The sequence below is a fragment of the Artemia franciscana genome, unplaced genomic scaffold (genome assembly GCF_032884065.1).
Source record: "Artemia franciscana unplaced genomic scaffold, ASM3288406v1 PGA_scaffold_73, whole genome shotgun sequence".
Lineage (NCBI taxonomy): Eukaryota > Metazoa > Arthropoda > Branchiopoda > Anostraca > Artemiidae > Artemia > Artemia franciscana.
In genome coordinates this window covers 646,856-673,761 of record NW_027062708.1, presented here as the reverse complement: position 1 = coordinate 673,761, position 26,906 = coordinate 646,856, and the positions used below count along the sequence as shown (strand labels likewise).

General features: G+C 34.6%; 1 protein-coding gene and 1 long non-coding RNA gene across 4 annotated transcripts in view; one reads left to right on the top strand and one right to left on the bottom strand.

The window, feature by feature from the left end:
- The window catches only part of LOC136042152 (kelch-like protein 28), an 80,003-nt gene that overhangs the window by 5,820 nt on the left and 47,277 nt on the right, over positions 1–26,906 (top strand). For 2 of the 3 annotated variants that reach the window (XM_065727067.1, XM_065727066.1), the window contains exon 2: positions 1,607–5,348. The exons of the other annotated variant lie outside the window; for it this stretch is intronic. In XM_065727067.1, coding sequence (XP_065583139.1) covers positions 1,617–2,738 — 1,122 coding nt within the window. In that variant the 5' untranslated portion in view covers positions 1,607–1,616 and the 3' untranslated portion in view covers positions 2,739–5,348. Of the gene's footprint in view, positions 1–1,606; positions 5,349–26,906 lie in introns of those variants that run through there. 3 annotated transcript variants of the gene reach the window in all.
- On the bottom strand, positions 5,601–15,218 carry LOC136042156 (uncharacterized). The gene is made up of 3 exons (XR_010621188.1): positions 15,003–15,218; positions 14,210–14,283; positions 5,601–8,308 (listed from the first exon to the last, which is right to left on the bottom strand). It is a non-coding gene; the product is annotated as an uncharacterized LOC136042156 (long non-coding RNA).

Below are 26,906 nucleotides of genomic sequence, written 5' to 3'. Positions count from 1 at the left end.
TTGAGTTTTTTAGGTTGAGGGTGAATTTTTTAATGTAAAGAATGCCCTCATGAAAAGACAATTTCGAATTTAGAAAGTGCTTTAGGGTTTTGATTGAACATGCCTAATACATCAAAACATAACAGCAACTTAGATTGAGGATGGAGAGGGTGAGGTAGTCTCTGAGGTAAATTTGGGGTACATAAAAGTCTGACTTTTTCGAAAATTGTGATTGTCCACTAGTTTCGAAGGATTTTTGCGTCTCTGATTCTTTCTCTGAAAACTCTGCTTCCTCAATAATGCTGGTAAAGCTTTGCAGTAGATACAGAGGCAGATTTGAGGTACAATAACAAAAAATGTGATTTATCAATTGGAACTAGAATAATTCCTGAAAATTTTTATAGAATCGCTAAAGTTATTATGTAAACTGCAAGAATATTTATGGTTTCTGAGTGATAATTTTAATTTTTTAATTCAAACAAGAAAAATACATGAAAATTTTAAAATTAGTTTGGTTTTCCTTTCGTTTAAAGTGAATCGTTACTTTATGGGGTGGAATTTTATTCTAAATGATGATTTGTTTAATCTGTAAGAAAGAAATACTCAAAGCGGACACGAAAGTTGTTGTGACTGAAGTAGGAGCAAGAACCATAAACGAATAAAAAAAAGAGGCGAAAATGAACTAATGTGAAGGCTGTTGTGGGTTTTTTTTTCAAAAGTCATGCTGAAGTTCTTACACAAATGCAAGGGCCATTGGCCAGTACTTGCAATTCTTAGTCAAGCAGAATGAGTCACAGAGCAGGAGCTCAAATCGCCTGATAGAATAATTCGATTTCAAAACCGATTATTTATTTTATTTGAGAAGATTGGTTTTATGAAGACTCACAAGAAGGAAAATGGCTTTCGCGTCTGCACAACAGAGTTCGGTGAGACACTGGTGGGACTTTGTCAAAAGCGAAATGATCACTGGTCTGAGAAAGTTCACGGCCAAATCCAAGCAGTAAATTTGGATCTGCATGCAGCAGATGTTGTGTACCACAAAACATGTTACTGCAACTTTGCTTCTGACAAGAACCTCCCTTAGAAACATGAAGGAAAGTTGAAGGTCGGCAAGCAAAGACCGATTGCGTGCTTAAAAGTTTGGATGAAATTCAGTACTTACTAGATGGTGGGGCCCTTCTACACCGTTTGCCTTGGGAGAAATGCAGCACATACGCGGATATCTGCACCCAATACTATATATATATATATATATATATATATATATATATATATATATATATATATATATATATATATATATATATATATATACCTGTAGATTTATATTTACCTTATAAATAAATGTATATTTAATTTGTTCCCTTTACCTATATCAAATTTACACAAATTAAAAGTTTAATTGATTAGGTCTCGAAAAATGCAGTGAAAACTATCTTCTTCTTTTTTTAATTAGGAGGCTTTGCGGGATGATTCAATGCTTTACCTTAATTCATAATTTATTTGGAGGGGCTAAGGGTAGTTTTGGGATAAAACTCTGTTGTTCATATGTATTTCCTTGCGCTCCTTGGTTTGGATTGTTTAATCATCTTTCAAAGTAATTACAGAAATATGTTTTTTGTTTTAGGAAAACGAAGATGCTGGTTGGAGATTGTCTAAATACGCTGTCTTGTGTGTTTTCTAAACTTAATGAAGATCGTAAAAGTTTTAAATTCTGTGATGTCATCCTCAAAACCGGTTTGAAATCATTCCCTGCCCATAAAGTAGTTCTATCAGCCTCATCAGCCTACTTCAGCGCCATGTTTGGTGGTAACTTTCAAGAAAAAGATAAAAAAGAGATCATTATCAAAGAAGAAGCAGAAGATGTAATTGAAGCTATGTTGGAGTATTGTTATACGCGACAAATTGATATGAATCATCCGTCAATGCTGAAATTGATCAGATGTTTTGATAAATTTGCCATTGACTCTGCAATTAAGCTTCTGGATAAGAACTTAAGCAATATAATTAATACTGAAAATTGTGTAAACTACCTGGAGGTATCCATCCAGTTTAGTGGTTTCAGAGAGTTGAAACGAGCCTCTGCTGTGTCTTTCCTTCAAATGAATGATAGCTTCATCACAAACTATTTAAAATCTACACACGTAGATATACTACTTGAGCTGTTAAAACATGAAGAATTTTATTCATCCAATTCCGCTGTTGCTTCTCTATTTGAGTGGATCAAGCATGAAACTGTTTTTAGTATATTATTGAAAGAGATCAGCTGCCCTCATCTGCTTACTGAGGATGCCAGCCAGATTTTGGAAATTTGCCATCCAAGCTTGAGAAGTCTTATCAAAAAGGGTGTGAAAAAGGAAAATATATACTTTGATTACAAATTTTTAGCCGATGGTTTTGACTTTACTTTAGTGGAGAGTTTGAGAATGGAGTCATTGCCAGGGTATTTTAGTAGAAAGTTTGAGTTAGGTAATAATTTTATTCTTCAATTTTATAAAAACCACGAGGGAAATTTCCCTCAACATAATATTGCTGGTTTGAAAATATGGCCTGAAGAAAATTGCTTAGCACTGGGTACTTACGATGTAGAAATTCTTATGACTGAAAGTCCTTTGAACCCAGATGGGAGAAATTATAGATTCACATGTCGTTGGTCTTTCTGTTTGTCAAATAGCCATCCCCTAGTCTTCTATTTTGACTTTGATGATAGCCTAAAGTATAGAATAAGGGTAGTCATGTCAAAAGTCCAAAATGATTAATACTAACTTAAAAAAAAATTTATCACCTATCAAATAGTGTCAGTGGCAAATAAAAAAACTCAAAACATATGTTCCCAATAAATCTAAAATTTTTGAGCAACTTTAGCTTTAAGTTATTTGAGTGCCTAAAAAATGTGGCTATATGATATAGAGTGATATAAAGAACTGTGCGTATGTAGTAATGTAGATACAAAAAAAATCACAAGAAAAATAGTATTTCTAAATTTTATAACTAAGTGTTGCTTTTCACACTTACACAGTAGCAAAAAAAGTGTTAAAAATTTTGTTTTGCAGTTTCAGTTGTGTTTACCTTCTTCAATAGAAAATAATCACATTGTTCTGAATGAAGGCGAATAAAAAGGGTATATACGGTGATTATACAAAATTTACGAGCATGGGTGGGTAGCCTTACATGATGAATCTAACTTAAAAGCAGTTTTTGCTGGTATTTTTTTTATATTTTGGATGGCCAAACGGTGCGTCATTTTCCCCTCCTAAATTTTTGTGAAATTGGATTATAGAGTTTTTGAAGGTCTAATCCTTTAATTTATAGTTACCTTTTACTTTGTATAAGCATCAAGAAAAATCGACAAGCTTCAAGCCCAAACTATCTAACAAAAATAAAAGAAAAACTCAAAAACCAGGAATATTTCTCTAGTCAGTTGAAAAACAGAACTAAATTAATAATAAAATAGGTCCAAAATTTACTCCACGTTCTAATATACAATAAATGATCAGCCACCAAATAGAATCAAACATAAAATACAAATACTTACAATAGAAAAGAATAAAACATACCACAACAAATGAACCAAGGGGTTCAAAAGGACCCTTCAGGAAGGGGTTTTGCTTCTGGCTAGCCGATTCTTAGCTGAATTATCTAGAGTGTAAAAAGATAAAACTTGTATCTTTGTTAAGATTAAATAAACAATTTTTTTTACTGAAAGTAAGAAACAGCATTAAAACTTTAAACGAAGAGAAATTGTTACGTATATGAGGGGGTTCGCTCCCTAGTCAATCCCTCACTCTTTACGCTAAAGTTGGAATTAAGAATGCCCACTGAATCACAAAGGCCGTTTTATTAGAATAAATAGCTCTTTCGAAAGTACTAAAGAAGCTTTAGCATAAAGATCGAGGTATTGACTAAGGGGCGGATCCCCTAATATGCGTAATAATTTCTCTTCGTTTTAAGTTTTAATGTTGCTCCTTACTTTCAGTTGGAAAAACTTGTTTTTTTTTATTTAATTTCTGATTGTTTTTTAAACAATGCTGGGAAATCTGACACCCCCTTTATAGAAAATTCCCTTCCTCTATGGAAACATCCTCCGACGTAAGTCCCTCCTCCCCACAAAAAATGACCCCTTAAAACGTCTATATACTTCCCAATAACCAGTACTATGCGTAAACAGTGGGCATGGTTCATAACTTGCAGTCCTTCCCCCGGGGACTGTTTGGAGACTAGCTCATCCTCAAAACATATTTATTAGATTTTTTGACTATGCTGAATAAAACAGCTATCTCAAAATTTTGATCCGGTGAATTTTGGAAAAAATTATCGTGGGAGGGGGCCTAGTAGCCCTCCAATTTTTAGTCACTGAAAAAGGGCACTAGAACTCTTAATTTTCTTTCTAACGAGCCCTCTAGTGATATTCTAGGACCACTGGATTGATACTATCACCCCTGGAAAGAAACCCAAATAAACATGGATCTGTGATCTTTCTTCCAGCAAAAAGTAAAAAAATCCACATTTTTTTGCAGATAGTAGCTTGAAACCTCTGCAGTAGGGTTCTATAATACGCTGAATTAGATACTGTGATTTTCATTAGGATTCTATGACTTCTAGGAGGTGTTCCCCCTTTTTTCAAAAATAAGGCGAGTTTTCTCATTCTCATAACTTTTGATGAGTAAGACTGAACTGGATGAAACTTACAGTTTCTGTTACTGAGCCGGGTTACTCCTAACTTACAGTTCGTTACCACGAACTGTTTGATGAACAGTTGCGGTTCTGCCCTCACTTGTGCCCGGGGCAAAATCTTGATTGGCACTCTAAACCTGTCTCCCACAAAGTTTTCAGGCCAGATCTTAATAAAATTTTCATTTTAGAAAAAATTATTTTAACTAATCTTTTTTTAATCGTTATTATTTAGTTATTTTTATTTTGTTTATTTTTTTTTATTTACTGTGCCGTCTATTTTGATAAAAATTTCAGTAAGTACAAAATGATAATTACCATTAGATTACTTATTTAAAATTCTGCGTCCCTAAAATCTCTGTGTCCTGGACAAGTGTCCCCTGTAACCGGTTTAAACAGAGTCTGGAGAATTAGCAATAGTTCGAGTAGCGTGGAGGTATCAAACTCTGCCGGTTAATAAATATATAAGAAATGCTAGAAATAACCCGTACCTAATACTTGAGATAAAGTTAACACAACACAAGAGTTAAAAAAAGAGCAAAGGTTTTATTTTTAAAAGAAGTTTGGGTTTTGGTTTTTAAGTCTCGTTTTAAACAGATAATTAAGAAAATCAAAAAGTTTTATAACTTGTAATATAAGTACAATCTTGCTTAGTCTTCGTACTGAAATAAGAAGTTTAAGATATTAAAATAAACTAACTACTAACTAAATGTGAGCGAACAAAATGTTCCAAGGTATTTAAATTTTATCAGCGAGACTCATGTCATGCTGTGGAAAGTAGTAAATTAACATTGTGAGATAGAAAAGGAACAATTTATTCTACTCACATCTAAGCAAAGCTACCACACTCGCCAAGTACCAACACCGACTAACTCTCTCCAAAATCCTCCTGTCCTTCTATATAAAACTCCTGTTTTTCAAATCGCACATGTTATTTAGCAAGAATCAACTCGTACAAACAAACACTTCCAAGGCTATACCAAGAAGAGATTAAACCCCTGGTAAACAAGAGATTAAACCCCTGGCAAACAATAACAAGATTCTTACAATTCCGCTCCTTCCTATTAAGCTTGCGTCCAAAGAGAAGAAGAGAAAAATAAAAAAATAATAATAATTGATTGTTAGACAAATTTTTATTTTATTTTATTTATTTATTTTAGAGATCCTTCTATAGCCAATGGTAAAAAAAAAATTAATATTACTGCTATTTCACTTAACCTGTCGTATAAATCACAACAAGTTATATAATCGCAAATAATAAACGTTTAAATAAATATCACTAATATACATGTAAATTAAATGACATAAAATCCAAACATAATACAATTTGAGAGGGTAAGTTATCATAGCAGTTGAACAGTTTAAAAAAAATTCTATATATGAAGGGTCTCTTGTGTAAATTTTATCAACTCTTCGGCTTCAATATCATCATTATTGGTTAATTAAACTAAGAACAATTGATTGCAGTTCCCTTATGACAGCCATATGTGCCTTTATAGCATTTTTAAGGGTTTTGAATCTTTCTTACAAGAATAAACAATTCTTAATTGATAGCCTGAAAGAGTCTAAAGCTAACAGTTATTATTACCTGAAGTGGAAGCGATTTTGTATTTTTCATTACACAAAAAGAGCCTAAACTACTAACAAATTTATTCAATTGTCGTGATCAGTTTAAGGGCAAATTTGATCCTCTTACAGCAAGCAATTTATACCAAATTTGTTTTAGTCTCCAGCTTAGAAAACCTACAAATGTAAATAAGGCGATAATAACCAAAGTCATGATTGAAATGCCAGTGGCAACAATTTTCTTTTCTCTAGTCTTATTAGAAATATCTCTGCTCAATTCATTTAATTCTGATATTGGAATACTAAAAGAACTAATCCCTTCCTTCCATTTAAAATTTGGAACTACTGAATTTTCAAAATCTATAAAAGTCTTTACTAAATCTGAACTGTGTCCTAAAATCTCAAAAATAACACTATGGAAGTCCATTGTTAAATTTGGGAGATTGGCGGACATATTATATAAATTATAACTAAAGAATTTTTCATTTATTCTAAAGTATTCAGAGGTAACTGAGCATTCATCTGGAATATTTACTATTAAGGAGTTATTTATGTTTAATCTATACGAAAATGTTTTATTATATTGATTCCCTTTCAAGCATCTAATAGAAATAGGATTATTCGCTCCGCCTCCGGCAAAATAAAATTGACTATCAGACAGAGAATGAATGAAAAGTGAATCTAAAGTTTTTAAATTACGCTTACAAACTAAATTTTCCAAGTCTGTTTTATTAAAAAATACAGAAAATGCACAGGAGTTGGATGACGGAAATTTATGTATGACAAAGCGTCTTTTACAAACAATTTTTGACTTTACATAAAAACAGGATGACATGAAACCTTCGTCTAATATTATATAGCTTGATTCATCTCCTCCTATCCCAATATAAGGTTCTCCATTGGTAATTACTGAATATATTTGCTTACCGCCTGCAGTAAAGGAATCCTTTATAGCAACAGGAGCCTCAAAAGTCTTATAAAGTTGAAAGGAATCTAGGATTTTGGAAAGAGGAAAGTCGCAAACAAACAAAACATTAATCAAATCAAATTCTAAACTACATTCCACATGCTTTAAAGTTTCAATGATCAACCCGCTTCTAAAATCGTCAATAGCCAACTCAAACCCTTTAGGTAGGCTTTGCTGAACAAACTTCAAGTATGATATAAGCTTAACTGGGGAAATAACGCTAACAGGGAAATTACCATTTAACACTTGAATCAGACCTTTGGACAATTGTTCCAAGTGAAAACGAAAACTTTGTAATTTATTTAAAATATTAGAAGTTAATTTCTCTACTGCATTATGTATTTGGGCAAAGTTTACAACTAAAGAAGAAGTTATTTTCAAGGCATTATCAGACAATTCAGATTCGAAGGTTTTAAACGATTGGCTTACTTGGTCTAAAGTTTCGTTACGAAATTTATTAAGAGAAATTTCTAACTCTGAGATTACCGACGCTGATACAGAAATGAATTTAGTAACCTTTTCTTTGTCATTACTTAATTCTTCTAATTTGTCAGATAATTTTTCCACAGTGCTTGTAGAACTTCAACCAAATAGAACTTCAACGATCTGCCCCACTATAGGTAAAATGGCCCTTTTCTTACTAGGATTAATAATATTAAACTCAAATTCTTCTATGATGTTAGAAATAAGGTCAAGTTCAGAAATCAGTATTTTTTTCTTAATTTCCAAGAGTTCCTGGAACTGATCAATAATTAGATTTGCAATATTCAATAAATTATGGTGACCATTTGTCCTAGAGGCTATTAAACCTTTAAGAGTTTCCACATCTTTATCAAGGTTAACATTTTCAAAATTTAATCCCTTTTCTCTAAGAATACTCAGCATATCTCCCACCTGAACTTTAAGCAGCAAAGCCGTGTTTTTAAGCTTTTCTACGCTAAGAAAGAAAATGAGTTTGTGGTTTCCACTCGATCCAGTTCCAAGTTCGCTCAGATATTGGAAGCCTATGCCTCTTCGAACAAAAGATTGTTGGCCATCTAATGATAAAGTCGATTGCTTAGCCGACATTCCGAAATCAAGGAATACACTAATTATTAGTATAAATTTCATCGTAAAATAATTCATCTGAAAAAAATCACGTTTAAATGCTAAAGACCTTCAGCTTAAAATAAAGACTGACACTAGTTTAATAGCGTTATAGATAGAATAAACCAGGTACTTTACTCTTAGAAGGTAATTGTATAATTAGGCTACTAGTATTGCAGGAATGGCTACATCATATAAAAAAAATATATATAAGCCATCGATGCTTATTTTGAAATTTGTAGATTGAGAATTCTACCATCTAATGATTTTAGGGTCCCAAATTGTTGACCTTAAAACATGACACATTTATACTTTCCCTTTCAATTACACGTTTTTAGCTACTTTAATTTTCTTAAGGAATAAAAGGGATTTTCTTCGCGTTTTGCTTTAATTTGATCTACCTTTATTTTAACCTTTGAAGTCGGGGATGACAACATAATTTCACTTTCTTTAACTGTAGGAATAATTTTAGAACATTCACCTTCAGAGAATGTGGGCTCTCCTGTTATATGTGAAACTTCAGCACTAGGAATACTTGAAAAGACATTAGTGTTTTCTGTTTCGATAACATTTTCAGGCTCAATTAAATTATTTTGTGTTTCATCAATTATCGTTCTTTTGTGCATATCGACGCTTTGAGATAAACGAAAAGAGTCTTCTTCAGTAAGAGAAGGGGCTTTTTGGGATTTTGCAATATCTGAACTAAGAAGGGGTAAGTTATCATTTAGTATAACATGAGTGCTTGGTTCGCAAGACCTAAGGTCATATGGTCTATTTACTGTTTCCTCTAGGGAGCAAACATCACAATTAGGGTTCACTTCATCATTTTTTTCTTTATACTGGTTAATCTCTTTCTGGTAATTCTTGGAAAATTGAGGATTATGTTTCAAAAAAATTTCATGGTTGACTTTTTTAAGGAGCCTAGCATTTGAGGTTCTTTTTCTTAATTCACCTGGATTTAAAGAAGCCAAATAGAAAACATTTTTATGCACTTCGGATAATACCACATACGGCCCACGAAAAGAATAATTGGTCGATTTCCTACCAACTGACGTTGTGTCACGGCAATATACAATATCTCCAGAGGCAATTAATGTCTCTTTTGAATCTTTATTATACTGAATCGCCTGTTTGGACCTTTGAATTTTAATCTCATTTAAACAAGTTTGGTGAATTTCACAGATATTTTGTATTAATCGTGTTACATATGAATCATAGCCATCAAAATAATTTAAGTTTGTCGGTTTATTGAATTGTAAATCTGCTAAAGATTTTCCACTGAATCCATGCACAATAGTAAAGCTAGAAAATTTTCGAACAGTATTTAGAGAAGAGTTCATACTTAACATTATAAGGGGAATCTTTTCATCCCAATCCACCTGAGTTAATTTACCACAAGAATGAGACAGAATTTTCTTCAATATTTTAACTTTATTCTCGCTAGCTCCATTGCACTGTGGATTATAGGGGCTACTATAAATTTTCTTACAATTAATTTCGGAAAACATCTTCTTTATTTCTATATTGTCAAAATTTGAACCATGATCAGTTAAAACAGCCTCAGGCAGACCATAATAAGCAATAATATTTTCCCAAAGAAATTTTATAGTGTTTTCTGTATTCATAGCGGGTATACACTTTAATACTACTAGACTACTAAAAAGATCCACTCCAACTAGAACGTATCGATTCCCAGAGCTTGTAATCGGAAAGGGACCAGCACCGTCTAGTGCCCAGACCAAAAATGGCATTTCAGGAACAATATTTTTCCCAAGTGGTGGTTTGATTTTTTTCGTATTAGCTCGGTTACAAAGATCGCAATTATTAACAAATTCCTTAATTGTAGAGGCCATATTTTCAAAAATGCAAAATTTTCTGACTTTCCACAAAGTCCGCTCAAAACTTGCATGAATACCTAAAGCTAAATGCTCATGGAAAAGCTTTAATATACCTGGAATCATTCTCTTAGGTAAAACTACTTGAATGTTTAATTCTGTGCGCACATTTTGATTCAACCTAAAAGAACCACTCGAAATATATTCTATTCTATATAAAACTCCGTTCATTAACACAAGTTCATTAGCAATGGGAATAAACCATGGGGCTATATTCTTCAATAAGATACTCCTCTCTTCTTGAGGGAGATCAATAAAGTGGAGAACTTTTTGTCTCTCACTAATAGAGCGCTCATCCGGATGCCAAGGTTCTTTTTCAGGGCCCTCCGAACCTTTAGACACCAGACCGGGACCTATGCCCGTTGCAGCAGGGTTTTCAACTCTGGAGCTCCTTAATTTATTCAATATATCAACAATAATTTTAATATCAGGATCCTGTAGTTGCCCCCTGATTAATTCCTCGTCAGCCAACCCTAAATAGTCAACTTTGTGACCACTAAAAATCCCTGCTGCTAAAAATTCTGCTTCATCATCAATAAAAGATAGGGTTTCGCTGTTGCTAACTATTTCCTTACTTGGCCTTGAAATAATATCTGCGATCATTTTTGTCCCTGGAATATGTTTATAAGTATACAATGGACTATCCATTAATAAGGAGATACGGTACATTTTACTTGATAAGTCTCTGTGTTTTCTTAAATACTCGAGATTTTTAGCGTCAATAAAAATATTGCACTTTCTTCCCCATATATAATATTGAATTTGCGAGCTTTTCAAGGTCTCATAAAGACCATACAGTTCTCGCACAATCGAAGGTTGTTTAGAAAAAGACTTGGAAAAAACACGGCTGAAGGAACAGACAATTCCCATTCTCCCATCGGCCTTTTCCTGACATAAAATTGCCCCTACACCGTTTTCCGACGAATCCACAAATAGATTAAAATCTTTCTCCAAATCAGCCATGTGAACAACGATTTCACTGTCCTTTTTAGTAATTTGTCCCACTAAGTATAACCAAGCAAATTCTTGCTCTTCTCCCCATTTCCACTCTGTGTTTTTCTTTAATAGCTTAGTCAAAGGGGCGATTAAATCATGAAAATTGAAATAAAAACATCTGTAATAGTTAAATAAGCCAAGTTGAGACCTAAGCTCCGAAATATTTTCTGGTCTTTCAAGTTTCTCAATTGCATCTAACTTTGATATCTGGGGTTGAATTTTGTCTTTAGATACTATAAACCCCAAAACTGGTATAGAACCCTTAAACAATAGCGTTTTTGAAGTAGACAATTTGATATTAAACTGTTTAAGACGAGCAAAGAACCTTTTTAAATGTTCTAAGTGGTCTTTGGGATTAGGGCTTTCTGTTTTAAGATAAATATCATCAAAGAAATTGAAAACGAATGATCTAAATTCTGCTGGAAACAGCTTATCCATGAAACTAGCAAAGGCCTTAGGACCAAAAACACTCCCTTGGGGTATTCTTGTGTAACAATGACTTCTTCCTGTTAGTGGAGACAAGAACGAAAAGAATTTTTGATAATTTTCGTCAATAGATATTTGGAAAAATCCACTACGCATATCAAACTCACTGTAAAATTTTCCTTTGGATAAATTCTGTAAAATGTCTGTAGTTCTGGGTATTAGAAAAGCTGTATCTTTCATTTTAGTGTTGCAAGTACGTAGATCAATCAAAAATCTCGTGTTTTCTTTACTAAGTTGTTCGTTTTTATTTGCGCTATGCTTACGAATCAAGAATACCGGGGAAGGAAATTGAGAAGATTCCTCTTTAATAATTCCAGATTGCAGCATTGCCTGGATGTGCTCTTCTAAAACAAGAGCCATCTGGTAAGGAATTCTAAATTGTTTAGGAGGTTTAAACTCTGTGTCAATTGGTATATCTGGCTTAAAAATCATTAGATCATTTTTGCCTACATCATAGGGGTGACGAGAAAAACAGGATTTGCTATTCAAAAGTAAAGCTTCCAGTTCAAGCTGTACTACATTAGGTACAGAAGAAAAATCAAACTGTGATAAATATTCTTTGCTATCCCATTCTACTTCCTTCTCTTCAATCATTGAACCATTACATTCCAAGGATTTTGAAAATGCTACTAGACTTTCCTTAGGAAAGCGCGAAAAACTTGCGATTTCGGTGTAATGTTTAAACTCAATCGGAATGCAGGAATCATTAAATATTAAAATTTTAGTTTTCTGATCATATACTGTGCTAACATAGTCATGTAAATAATTTTCATAACCTTCCAGAGGCGTAACAATTAAATTGTCACCATCTTCGATCTTGATTTCGTCCCCATAAATTAATTTACAGTCTACATTTTTAAAAGTTCCAGGATCGATAGTAACATCTGTTCTAACCACCATGCTGCCGAATGCACAGGAGCTGTCAGAAATTTGTTCTTTCTGAGGGGCATATCCAAATTCTAGTTTTCTTTTGCGAAAATGTAAAGAGCAGTCTAAACGTTCCATAAGGAAAAAACCTAAAATAACTGAAAAAGGCAAATTTTCAACAATGATGAAATCCCAAAATAAACTCACTTTTTTATTACTACCTGGAATTATAACGAATAATTTTGCTACACCCTGCACTGGTAAGAAATGTCCAGAGAGAGACTTAATAACAATCGTCGTAGGTCTTAAAGAGTTCTTATAATTTATAGGCAAAGAGTTAAAGAATTCATTTGATATGAGTGACTTCTCTGAACCACAGTCTAAAAAGGAGTTACATTCTACACCACAAATAATTATCTTGTTAAACAATGGGAATAGTTCAGAGGAATTTTTTTGAAAACTAACAAACGAAAGTTTTTGAAGAGATTTACTATTAATAGTTGCCAAAGAATACTCTTCTGAAGTCATTGGCTTATCTAGTTTCCCTGATTAGCATTTTCTTGCTCAATTGCTCTACGTCCCTTTAAAACTATTTCACAACTGTAAGTGTGATGTGTATCAGACTTGCACAAAACACAAAAAACACTTTTTCTTGAAACTTGCTGATTACTAGCGTCTATTGATGTGGATGCATTAGCGTTTGGAACGCCAAAATTACCACTATTATTCTGCATTGATTCATTATTGGAACCAAGTGGCATACTTTTTTGAAAATTTTGTCTAGGGTACCCTCTGTAGCTATACCCTCTGTTTCCCCTGTAATGCTGACCTGGAGACGGAAATCTTCCAGGATGTCCTCTCCTGAAATTCCCTCTATTTGAGGAACCGTTATACGACCCAGCATTGAAGTTTGAATAGTAATTTCCACGGCCCCTGTATTGATTGGGGTTATACCCGGACTGGAAGTTTCTGGGCCTAAAATTATTTCCTCTGGGTTCGAATATTGGACCCCGACTATCATGAATGGTAGAAAGAGTGGCAGCAGATAGGGAGGAAATTCCTGCCGTTATACCGTTAATTTCTTCGTATAGCTTAGCCCTTTTAAATGATTCACTTATATTCTCACAAGCCCCTCTTTCACGAATGAACCTACGAATGCCATCATGCAATCCTTGTTCAAATGCTTGTTGCTTCAAAATGTCAATTCCCAACAAGAGGTTTTCAGTGCCCGCGATTTGTTTAACCAAGGAAGCATATCCCTCGAATTCACCCGTAATTCTCATGAAAAATTTTACTATAGGTTCATTTGGCTCTTGTTTAATTGTCATTATATGTTGTAATTTTTCAGCGGGTGTTATTTTGTCGAGAAAAGCAGAACACAGAGACTCTTTCAAGCTAGCAAAATTTGTTGCGTCAACATATTTTTCAATATAAGTACTAAATGGTTCGTCCGACATTAAAGCTGCATACTTTTCGATCATAATTGACTCGCTAATTCCCATTAACCTACTGACTCTTTGGAGATCCTTTATCCATAGGGTAATTTGTGACGGTCTTACTAATCTTTTAATTGTAGAAAAAGGGTCAATAGTACTATAAGCTACATGTTGAAATACAGGAGGCTGGGGTAAACTAGAACCTCCTGGATCATTATTTTTAATTTCGACACTAGGTAAAGACATTTTTATAGACTTACCCGGAACTGAGTGAATAATCCTTAATGGAAACCACAAGAAGCAGTCTTACAATAAGTAGTCTTATTATATATATCTAAAAAAAAAGAACAAACGTGCAAATAAGCAAGCAATTATGCAAAAAAAAAAAATTAATAGCTTGCGAAAAAGTAAAAAGAAGGTAATATATAGAAGAAAAGACAAGCATTATACCGTATATATAGAAGAAAAGACAAGCATTGTACCGTAGAAATAACAAAGATTCTGGTCCTGGACTTTTAAGCGAAGCGTAAAAATTTTTTTTAATATTATATGGATTCTATAAATTTTATTAGGAGGAGGGTTTTATCTCCGTCGCTGCCACCATTTTGTAACCGGTTTAAACAGAGTCTGGAGAATTAGCAATAGTTCGAGTAGCGTGGAGGTATCAAACTCTGCCGGTTAATAAATATATAAGAAATGCTAGAAATAACCCGTACCTAATACTTGAGATAAAGTTAACACAACACAAGAGTTAAAAAAAGAGCAAAGGTTTTATTTTTAAAAGAAGTTTGGGTTTTGGTTTTTAAGTCTCGTTTTAAACAGATAATTAAGAAAATCAAAAAGTTTTATAACTTGTAATATAAGTACAATCTTGCTTAGTCTTCGTACTGAAATAAGAAGTTTAAGATATTAAAATAAACTAACTACTAACTAATATGTGAGCGAACAAAATGTTCCAAGGTATTTAAATTTTATCAGCGAGACTCATGTCATGCTGTGGAAAGTAGTAAATTAACATTGTGAGATAGAAAAGGAACAATTTATTCTACTCACATCTAAGCAAAGCTACCACACTCGCCAAGTACCAACACCGACTAACTCTCTCCAAAATCCTCCTGTCCTTCTATATAAAACTCCTGTTTTTCAAATCGCACATATTATTTAGCAAGAATCAACTCGTACAAACAAACACTTCCAAGGCTATACCAAGAAGAGATTAAACCCCTGGTAAACAAGAGATTAAACCCCTGGCAAACAATAACAAGATTCTTACACCCCTCTGTCTCTCCCCTAAAACCGCCTCTGAAAATGATGCTCCATACAGCTAGTGAGAGCAAAACAGAGTAATTTATTGCAAAAAAACATAAGGAAATTAGACTTTTACTGGGGAGATAATCACCAAAGCTGTACTGGATGGTTCAAATTTTACTTGCAAAGAAAATCCCCTGTAACGTGTCCGTCGAGAGTGCCAGATTACTATCATCGCAATTGTGGTGGCCTTAAATCAAGCAGTTCGGGGGGGGGGACTTCAAAGAATAGGTGTATGATGGAATCTTAAAACTTTCCATATAATGGATTAAAAAGTGAACTTAGTACAGATTATCCAAATGTTTGCCAGCATAAAGCCATGGATTTATATTGTTTTGTTTTATAAAAAAATTCTTATTTTGTACAAAAATATTCAGCCCATCTTGGTCCTGTATTTTGACATGTGTTATTTTGTTGTTGTTTTTCATTATTTCTATTAGTTAGTTTCCCTTGGTCGTTATTTGTTGGTCTTTTTTTTCATTCCATATTTCTGAATTTAGTGAGCTTATACAGTGCTTAATTTGTTAATACCAGTGACTACAAGTACAATTCTTATTGTAAGTTTCATCATTCAATACCAGTAAAAATAGTTCCTAGAGTCTAATGTTTTGTGTAATGTCAAAACTGTCAAGCCAAGTCATGAATCTGCCAATTTCTATCTTATACATAGTATCGTGATTCATGCTTCTGCTAAGTTAAGACGCATAGGATATTGAGAAAATGCTTTAAGGATTTTATAGCTGTTCTAAACTTGTAAGTTTTTCGAGAAATTCTATAAGGTTTTTTAAGAGCAGAAGATACTAATACATTTAAGGTTTTTCTAACAGCCTTATAAGGCATTATTTCCTAATCTTTCGAATTATTTGTACTCTTTATCATTTTCGTAGTGCTGGAGCAAATCGTGAAAAAATGGATGTATTTTAAGAGATATCAAAGTCAGGGGCGGATCTAGAGGAGAATCTTAGGGGGTGGGGGCAATGTGAAAAGGGTGCCAACAGTTGACCAAATTGACAAATTTATTCTAAAAAAAAGAGTGAAAAAAGAAAAAAAATAGGAAAAGAGGGCGCTAGAAAAAATCCGGGGGGGGGGGGCCCTGGATCCGCCAATGATCAAATTATATTTATTTTTACAGTTTTAGGTTCATACTCAGAATGATAATAAAACAGTTATAAAATTACTCATAATAAATTATAAATAAAAGTTATATTTTGTATAATATTAATTTGGGAAGATATTCACGATTTGGTTTTCTGGTTGGGAATTTTAGTCTATGATACAGTTCCACGTCCAATACTCTGTTCCTTGCATACTGTTGGTGCATGCACTTCCCCGCCAAATGCTGGTGCAGTGCGTACCCATAATATTTTTCTCGTATCCGTAGGGATACGGATGATCTGTTTAATGGTCTCTTACTTGGCAAGTGATAAACCTAGGTAAACTATAATCTCTATGTCATCAATATTATGTCTTTTTTTCTAGTTCATCCAAGCACAGATAAATACCTTCCTTAGACCTTAGTTCCTCCAGAGCCATCAGTGGCGCATAGGGCGTCGACAAAGCCTCTCCATTCGTCTCGTATTGGTGCTGCAGCGATGACGTCTTCCCATTCAGGTATTAGTGAGGTGCCGGCCGTCCTCAGATCTCGATCATGTGTTCGTCTCAATGTATTTTGGGGCGGCCTCTCTTTCTTCTACCGTCTGGCTTCCATTCATAGGTTGTTCGAGGAAGGCGGCTCTCTTCCATACGAAGAACGTGTCCCAGGTATGTCCACCACCTTCTTTTCAGCAACTCAATGACTGGAGGTTGACCTGTTTTTCTGCGTATTTCTGCATTTGTAATTTTTTGTTGCCAGCTTGTATTCAACATTCTTCTGAGGCTCATATTTTCAAATGCAAGGATCCTTTTTTCAAGCTGGATGTTTATTTTCCAACATTCACTTGCGTAAAGGAGAATTGAGAGTACATTGCTGTTGAAGAGTCGAAGCTTCAGTCGCATTGAATATTTATTACTTCTCCAAATAGGCTTGAATCTATTGAAGGCACCTGTAGCTTGTCCAATTCCACGTTTAATCTCGGTCGAGATCTCTCCATCACAATCAATCCAGCTACCCAGGTACTTGAACTCCTGGACTTGTTCTAGATCCTTGTGTTTGCAATGGAGAACAAGTGGCGAGGTTGTGATGGCCATGCTCTTCGATTTGTTAATGTTTATCTTTAGCCTGACATTCTCTGCATTCTCGGTAATAGTGTCAATTAGCTGCTGCAACCGTTCTTTAGACTCTTCGAGAAGGACAACGTCGTCCCCGAAGTCCAGATCGAACAGTTGCTTGTTGCTTACTTTTACCCCGTAGCCCTATGCGAATCTCAGGGCATAATCCATTATAATTATAAAGAGCATGGGGGAAAGTTCACATCCTTGACGAACACCAGGCATGATCTTGAAAAATCTGGTTGTACCGTTTTCGGTTTTTACCCAACATTCCGATTCTTCATAAAGCGCTATAATCATATCTACTATTTTCTCGGGAATTCCGTAGTATTTCAAAACTCTCCACAAGCAATCTCTGTCAACTGAGTCAAATGCTTTTTCAAAGTCAATGAATAGAAGGTAGAGCTTCTTGTTCCATTCTTTTGATTCTTCGACAAGCATTCTCAGTACAAATATTAGGCCAGAACAGGATCTCCCAGTTCTGAAACCATGCTGCTCTTCTCGTAGAGTTGCGTCTAGTGCTTTCCGCAGACGCTGCAAAGTGACGGAGGCTAATAGTTTGGATGAGACAGGGAGAAGATTGATCCCTCTCCAGTTATGGCAGTTCATCAAGTCTCCCTTTTTGAAGAGTTTGACTATAATGCCTCTGCTCCAATCTCTTGGGACCTTCCCTAAGGTCCATATTTGGTGAAGAGAGAAAGCCAAATGGATATGCAGGTACTAATTGAGTACTTCAGCATTTCTGCTGAAATGCCATCAATACCCGGGGCTCGTCCATTTTTTAACTTGCATGCATGATCTCCTCAGCACTCGGAGGATCTGTATTGATGTCAAAATACATAAAAGGGATATCAGGTACGTTTGATTGGTCGCAAGTTCTCGGTCTGTTCAGAAGTTTTTCGAAATGGAAAGCCCATCTCTCGTCAATTTTTTCTGGATCAGATATAATTGACCCATTTTCGTCCTTGACAAGGGTGATTCGGCTGCTTTGTTTTCCTACCATCTCATTTGTCAATCGGTTGACAGTCTTGGAGTCACCCTTCCTAGGAGCTTCTTCAGCTAAAGCTGCTTTCTTTTCAAGGAACTGTCTCTTGTCCTTTCTTGCACTCTTTTTTACCTCTTTATCTTTTCTTTGTATAATGGTTTTGTTGCCAGCTCTGAACACCTTGTAGTATCTATGAGCATGGCTTGCTTGAGTGCCTTTCGTTCGTCAATCAGTTTCCATGTTATGTCAGAGATCCACCTTTCCTTTGGCTACTTTCGGAAACCTAGCTTTTCTGCGGCAATCGTCGTGTATGCACTTTTTATTTTCTCCCATTTCTCTTCGACGCTTTCTGAGTCATTTGCCTCAACAGCCAAGGCATCAAATTTGTTCCATAAAGAGACACAGAGATCTCTGCGGATTTTTTGATCCTGTAGCTTGTCCGTGTCGTACAGTTTCTTCAGATCTTGCTGTGTCCTCTTTTGGGCATGTAGTTTGATCTGTACGTGGGCGATCATGAGCATGTGATCCGACTAGGCGTCTGCTCCTCTATACCCACATACGTCTAACAGGCTTGTACGCCACCTTCTGGCGATCAGGAAATGGTCAATTTGGTTTCGCGTTGAACCATCTGGAGATGTCCATGTGTACTTGTGCACATTTTTATACTCAAAGAGTGTCCCACCAACGACAAGGTCATTACTTAGCGCGAAGTCTACTAGTAATGCACCATTTTCGTTAATCTGGCCAAGTCCATGCGGTCCTAGGACTTCCGGACAGTAATTGCGATCGGCTCCTAGTTTGGCATTCAGATCACCAACAACACATAGAACATCATGTTGGGGATGTCTTTGGTGACAGCTTGCAAGGTTTCATAGAAGCTATCTTTGACATCATCATCCGCCTCATTGGAAGGAGCGTAGCATACAATAACAGAAAGCTTAGTGTGTGTTATAGCAAATCGTGCAAACAAGATCCTTTCGTTTATTGGAGTCCATTTCAGCATTGTTCGGTATGCTGCAGGGGACATCATAAGTCCTACACCTGCCTGATGATGGTTGTCCCCTCTGCTATACAACAGTACATATCCGTGATCTAGTGTTTCTTGGCCTACAGCTTTCCAACGTATTTCGCTTAGGGCTAGTATGTCAATATTGTATTGCTTCATCTCTCTGAGAACTTGCTCAGTTTTTGATAACTGACTCATAGTTCTCACGTTCCAGAAGCCAATTTTTGTTGGTTGTTTCGCAGTCAATAATCGTGTCCGGGGGGCGTGCTGGGTTTAATACCCAGCTTTAATACCAAACTTATTGACTTAACTCTATCAAAATTCTTAATTATTGAAAGCCAATTCAAGATCTTGGAGTCCTCAAAGCACTTCGTAGTAGTTTTCTTCTTTTAACTGTAGAGGGAAAGGCTGCCAGCATTCGTATAAATAGATTATTCAGTGTGTTGCCCAACAATTGGTAAAAAAGTAAATTGAGATGACATAACATCAAATATTGTCGTGAAGGCCATATTGGTGGTAGGGTAACTATTGACATGTGTCATGTTTGAATTAGGTTAAAGTACAAGGTACTATCGGGTAAAAAGACGGTTTCGACTATAGATTAATATTATTTGACTTAAGACCTACAAATTGTTTTTAAATGTAGTCCATTCTATAATATGCGAATTGAGGAACTTTGAAATTATGTTATTCCATATGAATACTGGTGCCATGTAGTTTTTAATTACTCCAAGGTAGAGGTCGTCACTCTTCCAGACAACGACTCTCTAAAAAACCGAATAAATAAAATGAAACAGACAATTACTATTATTCATGTTTTAACAGCTCAAATAATACATCTACGTGCGTAAATTTTAAATAGTTTTGATGGAGCTATCATCCACTTGAAGAAGACACAGATGAGGTTCGTTTTAACTTCTGAACCGGATGGATACCTCCAAGTAGTTTACAGAATTGTCAGTATTAATTACACCGCTCAAGTTCTTATCCAGATGGTTAATCGCAGAGGCGATGTCAAGTTCATCTGCTCATCTAATCAATTTCAGCGCTTATGGTATGCCATGTAGGTTTTAATTACTGGTGCCATGTAGTTTTTTATTACTCCAAGGTAGAGGTCGTCACTCTTCCAGACAACGACTCTCTAAAAAACCGAATAAATAAAATGAAACAGACAATTACTATTATTCATGCTTTAACAGCTCAAATAATACATCTACGTGCGTAAATTTTAAATAGTTTTGATGGAGCTATCATCCACTTGAAGAAGACACAGATGAGGTTCGTTTTAACTTCTGAACCGGATGGATACCTCCAAGTAGTTTACAGAATCGTCAGTATTAATTACACCGCTCAAGTTCTTATCCAGATGGTTAATCGCAGTGGCGATGTCAAGTTCATCTGCTCATCTAATCAATTTCAGCGCTTATGGATGATTTATTTTGATTTGTCGTCTATAACAATACTCCAACATAGCTTCAATTACATCTTTTGATTCTTCTTTGATGATGATCTCTTTTTTATCTTTTTCTTGAAAGCTACCACCAAACATGGTGCTGAAGTAGGCTGATGAGGCTGATAAAACTATTTTATGGACATGGCATTGTTGCAAAATGGTTTTGAGGATGATAGCACAGAGTCTATTGGTTTTGCGATCTTCAATAATCTAAGAAAATACACACGATAGTGTGTTCAGACAAGCTCCAACCAGAATTTTTCGTTCCTCTAAAACAAAAACACATCTTTTTTAAATTATTTTGAAAGATGCTTAAACAATCCAAACCTGTGAGCACAAGGGTACACATATGAGCCATAGGGTTTTATCCCAAAACTACTCTTAACCCCTCCAAAGAAATTAGGAATTATGCTGAAGCGTTGGTCCATCCCACAACCCTACTAATTTCAAATAAATGCTTTACTGTATTTACTTAGCCTAATGTAATAAATTTTCAGTTGGAATACATTGTATATAAACAAATGGAATCAATTAAACATGGCTTTTTAAAAAGTAAAAATAAATTTATATACACATGTATGTAGAGTTATACTTGTTATATAAATAAGTTCGATCGTTTGGAAGCTATCGTCGAAGAAAACAACAGATCACAATCTGAAACTCAAAATCTAAGAAGAAGACCTTACAACCCAAAGCTTGTTTCAATGAAAATATTTGCAATCCATGGCAGTTATTATAAATAAAAAAGGATTTGTAAATGTGAGCAGTAATTTTAAAAGATGTTCAGTATTGCCAGTACGATTATTTCATCAAATTATTATGGTGCAAAATACAGTTTTTGTTCAAAGTTTTCATTTTTTTCGGAGGTATTTGAGGTTTATCGTAGATATTTTGGCCCTAAAGAAAGATTTATAGATTTCGTAGAACTTCTTCAAACTATGGATCCCCTTCCCCTTCAATGAGCATTTTGAGGGTTGGCTCTGGCCTTTTTCGAAGTTTGCGCTTCTGAAATACAGCCGGCTTGCTGATACGCCCTTTTCCAGACAGTCAAAAATATTAACTGCCATGTCCAATTGTTTATCAGGTGCAAAAGAGTTAAATGTTACTGCCAGTAATGTAAGTTTTGTGCAATAAATATTTCCCATCTTGCTCTATATTACTTTTTTTTATGAATTTTGTCTGGTGTGCCATTTTATTGTAAGATTTTGTTTTCTTCAATGTTTGTTCCAGTCTTGCAGTAAATCGAAGCTTCGAGTTTTTTATATTTTGTTGCTTTTTTGGCAATAACATATTAGGAAAATGCATTGCTGTCATTGGCTCAGTAAAACAGGATTGCCGAATTCCGAGGTCAGTTGTTCAAAAAACTAAGACTTTGTTTCATTCAGGATTCGTTGTATGCTGTTTATATTGAATGATGGTATTCCAGATAACGTTATTCAAAACAGAATATAGGTGCATCAAAAACAAAAATATAAAAATTTTGAATTTAATTATGATGGTGATTGGATAAAATAAGGTTTCTTTGCTGATTAGTAGACGGCGGTAAGCCACTTCTCTCCGTCAACTTGCAGAGGTCATTGTCCGAAAATATTGGAACTCTAACCTCCCCCCATCCTTTCCCCTCTTGCTTCTTTTTTTCTTTTGATGATTTTAGTCTTGATTTTTATTGCAGGGAACTAACGACCAAATTTGCATAAAACAATCTACTACGATCTCACATTGGCAAATATTTTGTATCGATTATTTCTTTAGAATAAGTTATCCGTACTCTTTGGTCCCGCCAATGACACTTGTGTATTGTATCATTTATAGAAAGAGTAGTTTACATCTTTGATTCTGGTAAAAATTAACTTCATCATAAATTAAAAGGGAATACATAATTATTATAGAGGTTTTTCGCAAAAAGCCGGTTCTCAACAGCAAAAAGTACCAGTTGAAAAGCCAAGCTGGCTTATAAGGTCGGCTAGTGAAAATTATTGTGAATAACAACTGGAAAAGTAAGATATTTGAAAATTGACCACACTTCCATTATCATGATCCAAAACGCTATTCATTTCTTGAAGCAAGTGACTTCAAAATGAAAGGAAAAACCAAAAATGGGAGTTTTATAAGTCGTATGGTTCATAATTTGAAATTAACGTTAAAACCACTAGCCAGACACTCTTTCTACTAGCAGGTTGGATTCGCTTTCTAAGGCTAGCCAACTCTTGTTTTCTCGCAAATAACGGTCTGGCACCTTTTTGCTAGTCACGAATAATAGAAACAAACAATTGAAAGCTTAACTGGCTTCGCTTTCTACCTCTCAAAAGAAGACCTTATGTCTCGAGAAAGTATTTAGGATTACCCCTGCCAATTGCCTTGAATCCTTTTTAATCCTGACTTAAAAGTGAGCTCAATTACTGCTGTGAAGTTCAGGCCTTTAAATTACCCAGAACATCAAAACAGAACAAAAATTTCCCTTGGACCCATCTCAAGTCTATTCATTCTTAAAACTGCGTTTTGGTATGTTATTAATGTTTAATTATATTAATACTTCCATCATATTACAAAGTAATGTGGTAAAAATAGTGACGAACTTTTCAATATCTGAATAAATACAACGCAAGAAAATATGCTACTTTTACCACTCTGAATGAAGAATTTTTGAAATAAAATAAGTGAGAGTTCATTGGTTACTTGTACTGTGTGTGTCAAAAAAGAAAAGTTCGATTGAATCGCTGTTTTGATCGGCCAGATTTACTTTTTTGACATCCAATCACATAACCGAATAATTCTCTTCTTTTTTTTTCGAAAACTTAATTCGCGGTTGGAACTAAGCTGCAACGCAAATTTCCATATTAGATCTAATCAGCACATTTTTTTTTTAGTTTTGAATGCCGCTGGTAAATTCCTACTCGTCACCTAGTAAGTTTAATCAAGGTAACCTACATTCGGAATTTTTACTGAATATCACATATGTGATCCCATTTATTACCCAAAAAGAATTTAAAAGTACCAAAGACACCAAAAAAAAAAAAATTTGGACCCATCCCAGGTCTATTCATACCTGAAAATTGCAAATTCAAAGATTTTTCCTTTGTCTGTTTCGAAATTATGAAGTTTTTTTGGACATTACCATATTTCTGTCAGTATTGCCACGTTGAACCGTTAAATGAACAAGCAAAATTAATTATCAAAATATGACGGCACTTTCCGTCCAAAAAATTAACAACTTAGTGATTCCCAGCTTATTTTTTGCTGTTTTTTCACTGATATTTCTTTTTGTCTCGTTTGACGCCCGCTCCTACCAAAAACTCCATATTGGCGTCTTTTTCATCAAATTTTAAATTCCCGATTTCCCAAGTTTTTAAAAATATTTATCTGGTATGGTTGTGTTTTTATGGTCTGGTAAGTTTCAAATTAACTAATTCAAGCATTGTAAATCATTAAGGCATTTGAATGAACAAAATTCTAGAAACCTTTGAACTAAGCTAAAATTATATTGTTAGCAAGTATGAGGAAGCGCTAAATTAAATTGATTTTGAAACTGAAGAAAACCGGATCTTTGGGTTTTTATAGGAACAAAATTAACCGTCGGAGATATAGCGTCACCAAATTGATTTTAAATAATGAAACTGCATAGTACTAGCATTTTAAATAATAGAAAAAAATTACTGATGGAAAGAGTTCTAGAATCTTTATCAGAAACGCTCCTTTGTATTGATTATGTTTTTTCTCGGTGAACCAACTCGAGCTTATAATTTAAATAAAATTAAATAAAAAAAAAACCAATTTTTTTTAGCTGAAAGTAAGGAGCGACATTAAAACTTAAAACGAACAGAAATTATTCCGTATATGAAATGGGTTGTCCTTTTCGCAATCCCTCGCTTTTTACGCTAAAGCTTTTAATTGTTTTAAAAAGTAGAATTGTGGCAAAGAGTCAAACTTTAGCGTAAAGAGCGAGGGATTGCGGAGGGGACAACCCATTTCATATACGGAGTAATTTCTGTTCGTTTTAAGTTTTAATGTCGCTCCTTACTTTCAGCTAAAAAAATTAGTTTTTTTTATTTAATTTCTGAACGTTTTTGAATTAATGCATGTTTGGTTTTGGCTCTCCGCACATAAATTATTAAAATGAAATTTGTATATTAATTCTTTTTTGGCTAAATGGCTTTCTCTTAGTTTTGATCAGACGATTTTGAGAAATAAGGGGTGGAGAAGGAGGCTTAGTTGCCCTCCAATTTTTCGGTTACTTAAAAAGGCAACTAGAACTTTTAATCTTTAACGAACGTTTTTATTAGTAAAAAATAGACGTAACTTAAGAATTAACTTACGTAACAAACTTTCATAACTTTATATTTTTATTATGTATACGAGGGGGTTTGTACTCTCGTTAATACCTCGCTCTTTACACTAAATCGTAAGTTTTGTCCCAATTCTTTAAGAATGATCCCTGAATCAGAAAGGCCGTAGAATAAATAGTTGAAATTACTAAAAATACTTTAGCATAAAGAGCGAGGTATCTATCTCCTCCTAAATACCTCGCTCTTTATGCTAAAGTATTATTAGAACCCCTCATATTCGTAATAATATCTGTTCGTTTTAAGTTTCAATGCTACTCCTTCCTTTCATTTGAAAAAAGTTTTCATGTTTATTTTTCATTGTTTTCTTATAGTAATGCTAGAAAATCCTGCGCCCTTTTCATTGAATTTTTCTTCCCCCATGACAGATTCCTCCAAGGAAAGATCCTCCAACATAGCCCCCTCTCCTCAGTCCCACCCCCAAACAATATAAAATCCCCCTGAAAACGTCTGTACACTTTCCAATAACCATTACTATATGTAAACACTGGTCAAAGTTTGTAACTTGCAGCCCCTCCCCCAGGAATTTTGGGGGAGTAAGTCATCCCCAAAGACATAGTTATTATGGTTTTCGACTATGCTGAACAAAATGGCAATCTCAAAATTTTGATCCGTTGACTTTAGGAAAAAACGAGCGTGGGAGGGGGCCTAGATGCCCTCCAATTTTTTGGTCACTTAAAAAGGGCACTAGAACTTTTCATTTCCGTTAGAATGAGCCCTCTTGCGACATTCTAGGACCACTTGGTCGATACGATGTCCCCTGGGAAAAAGAAAAAACAAAAAAAAAACAAACAAATAAACACGCACCCGTGATTTGTCTTCTGGCAAAAAATACAAAATTCCACATTTTTGTAGATAGGAGCTTGAAACTTCTACAGTAGGGTTCTCTGATACGCTGAATCTGATGGTGTCATTTTCGTTAAGATCCTACGACTTTTAGGGGGTGTTTTCCCCTATTTTCTTAAATAAGGCAAATTTTCTCAGGCTCGTAACTTTTGATGGGTAAGACTAAACTTGATGAAACTTATCTATTTAAAATCAGCATTAAAATGCGATTCTTTTGATGTAGCTATTGATATCAAAATTCAATTTTTTAGAGTTTTGGTTACTATTGAGCCGGGTCGCTCCTTACTACAGTTCGTTACCACGAACTGTTTGATAGTAGAGTGTGTCCCAGAACTGAATTAGCTTTAATTATTTCAGCTAAAATGAGGGGCGAAACAACAAATTTAGCCCCTAAATGCTTACAATAGATAAATGAGGCCACCGTTGAGGTCTATTCTGCACTTTTTTAAATATTTTTTTGTGTTATCTGTTGTTTTGAAGAAAAATAAATACTAATTAGACAACAAACAAATAACTATCATATATAATAATTCAATTCGTGGAATACAATCATAGTCTTTTTACTGGGAAAACAGATTCGAGAAATACATACAAAACCACAAGACAAAAGATGTCGCTGATGACAATATTCCTAATATTTGAGTAGAACTAAGCTTCTATTTTTAATGAGCCAAATCACAAATTATAAGGATAGCCGTGTAAAAGTGTTTTTTTTTTAATTTTACGTATTCCACATTCTGCTAATTATAATTTTGCCTTCTGCCTTTTAAGCTTTAGGTTAATTTTGTTTAAGATACAAATTAGGATAGCT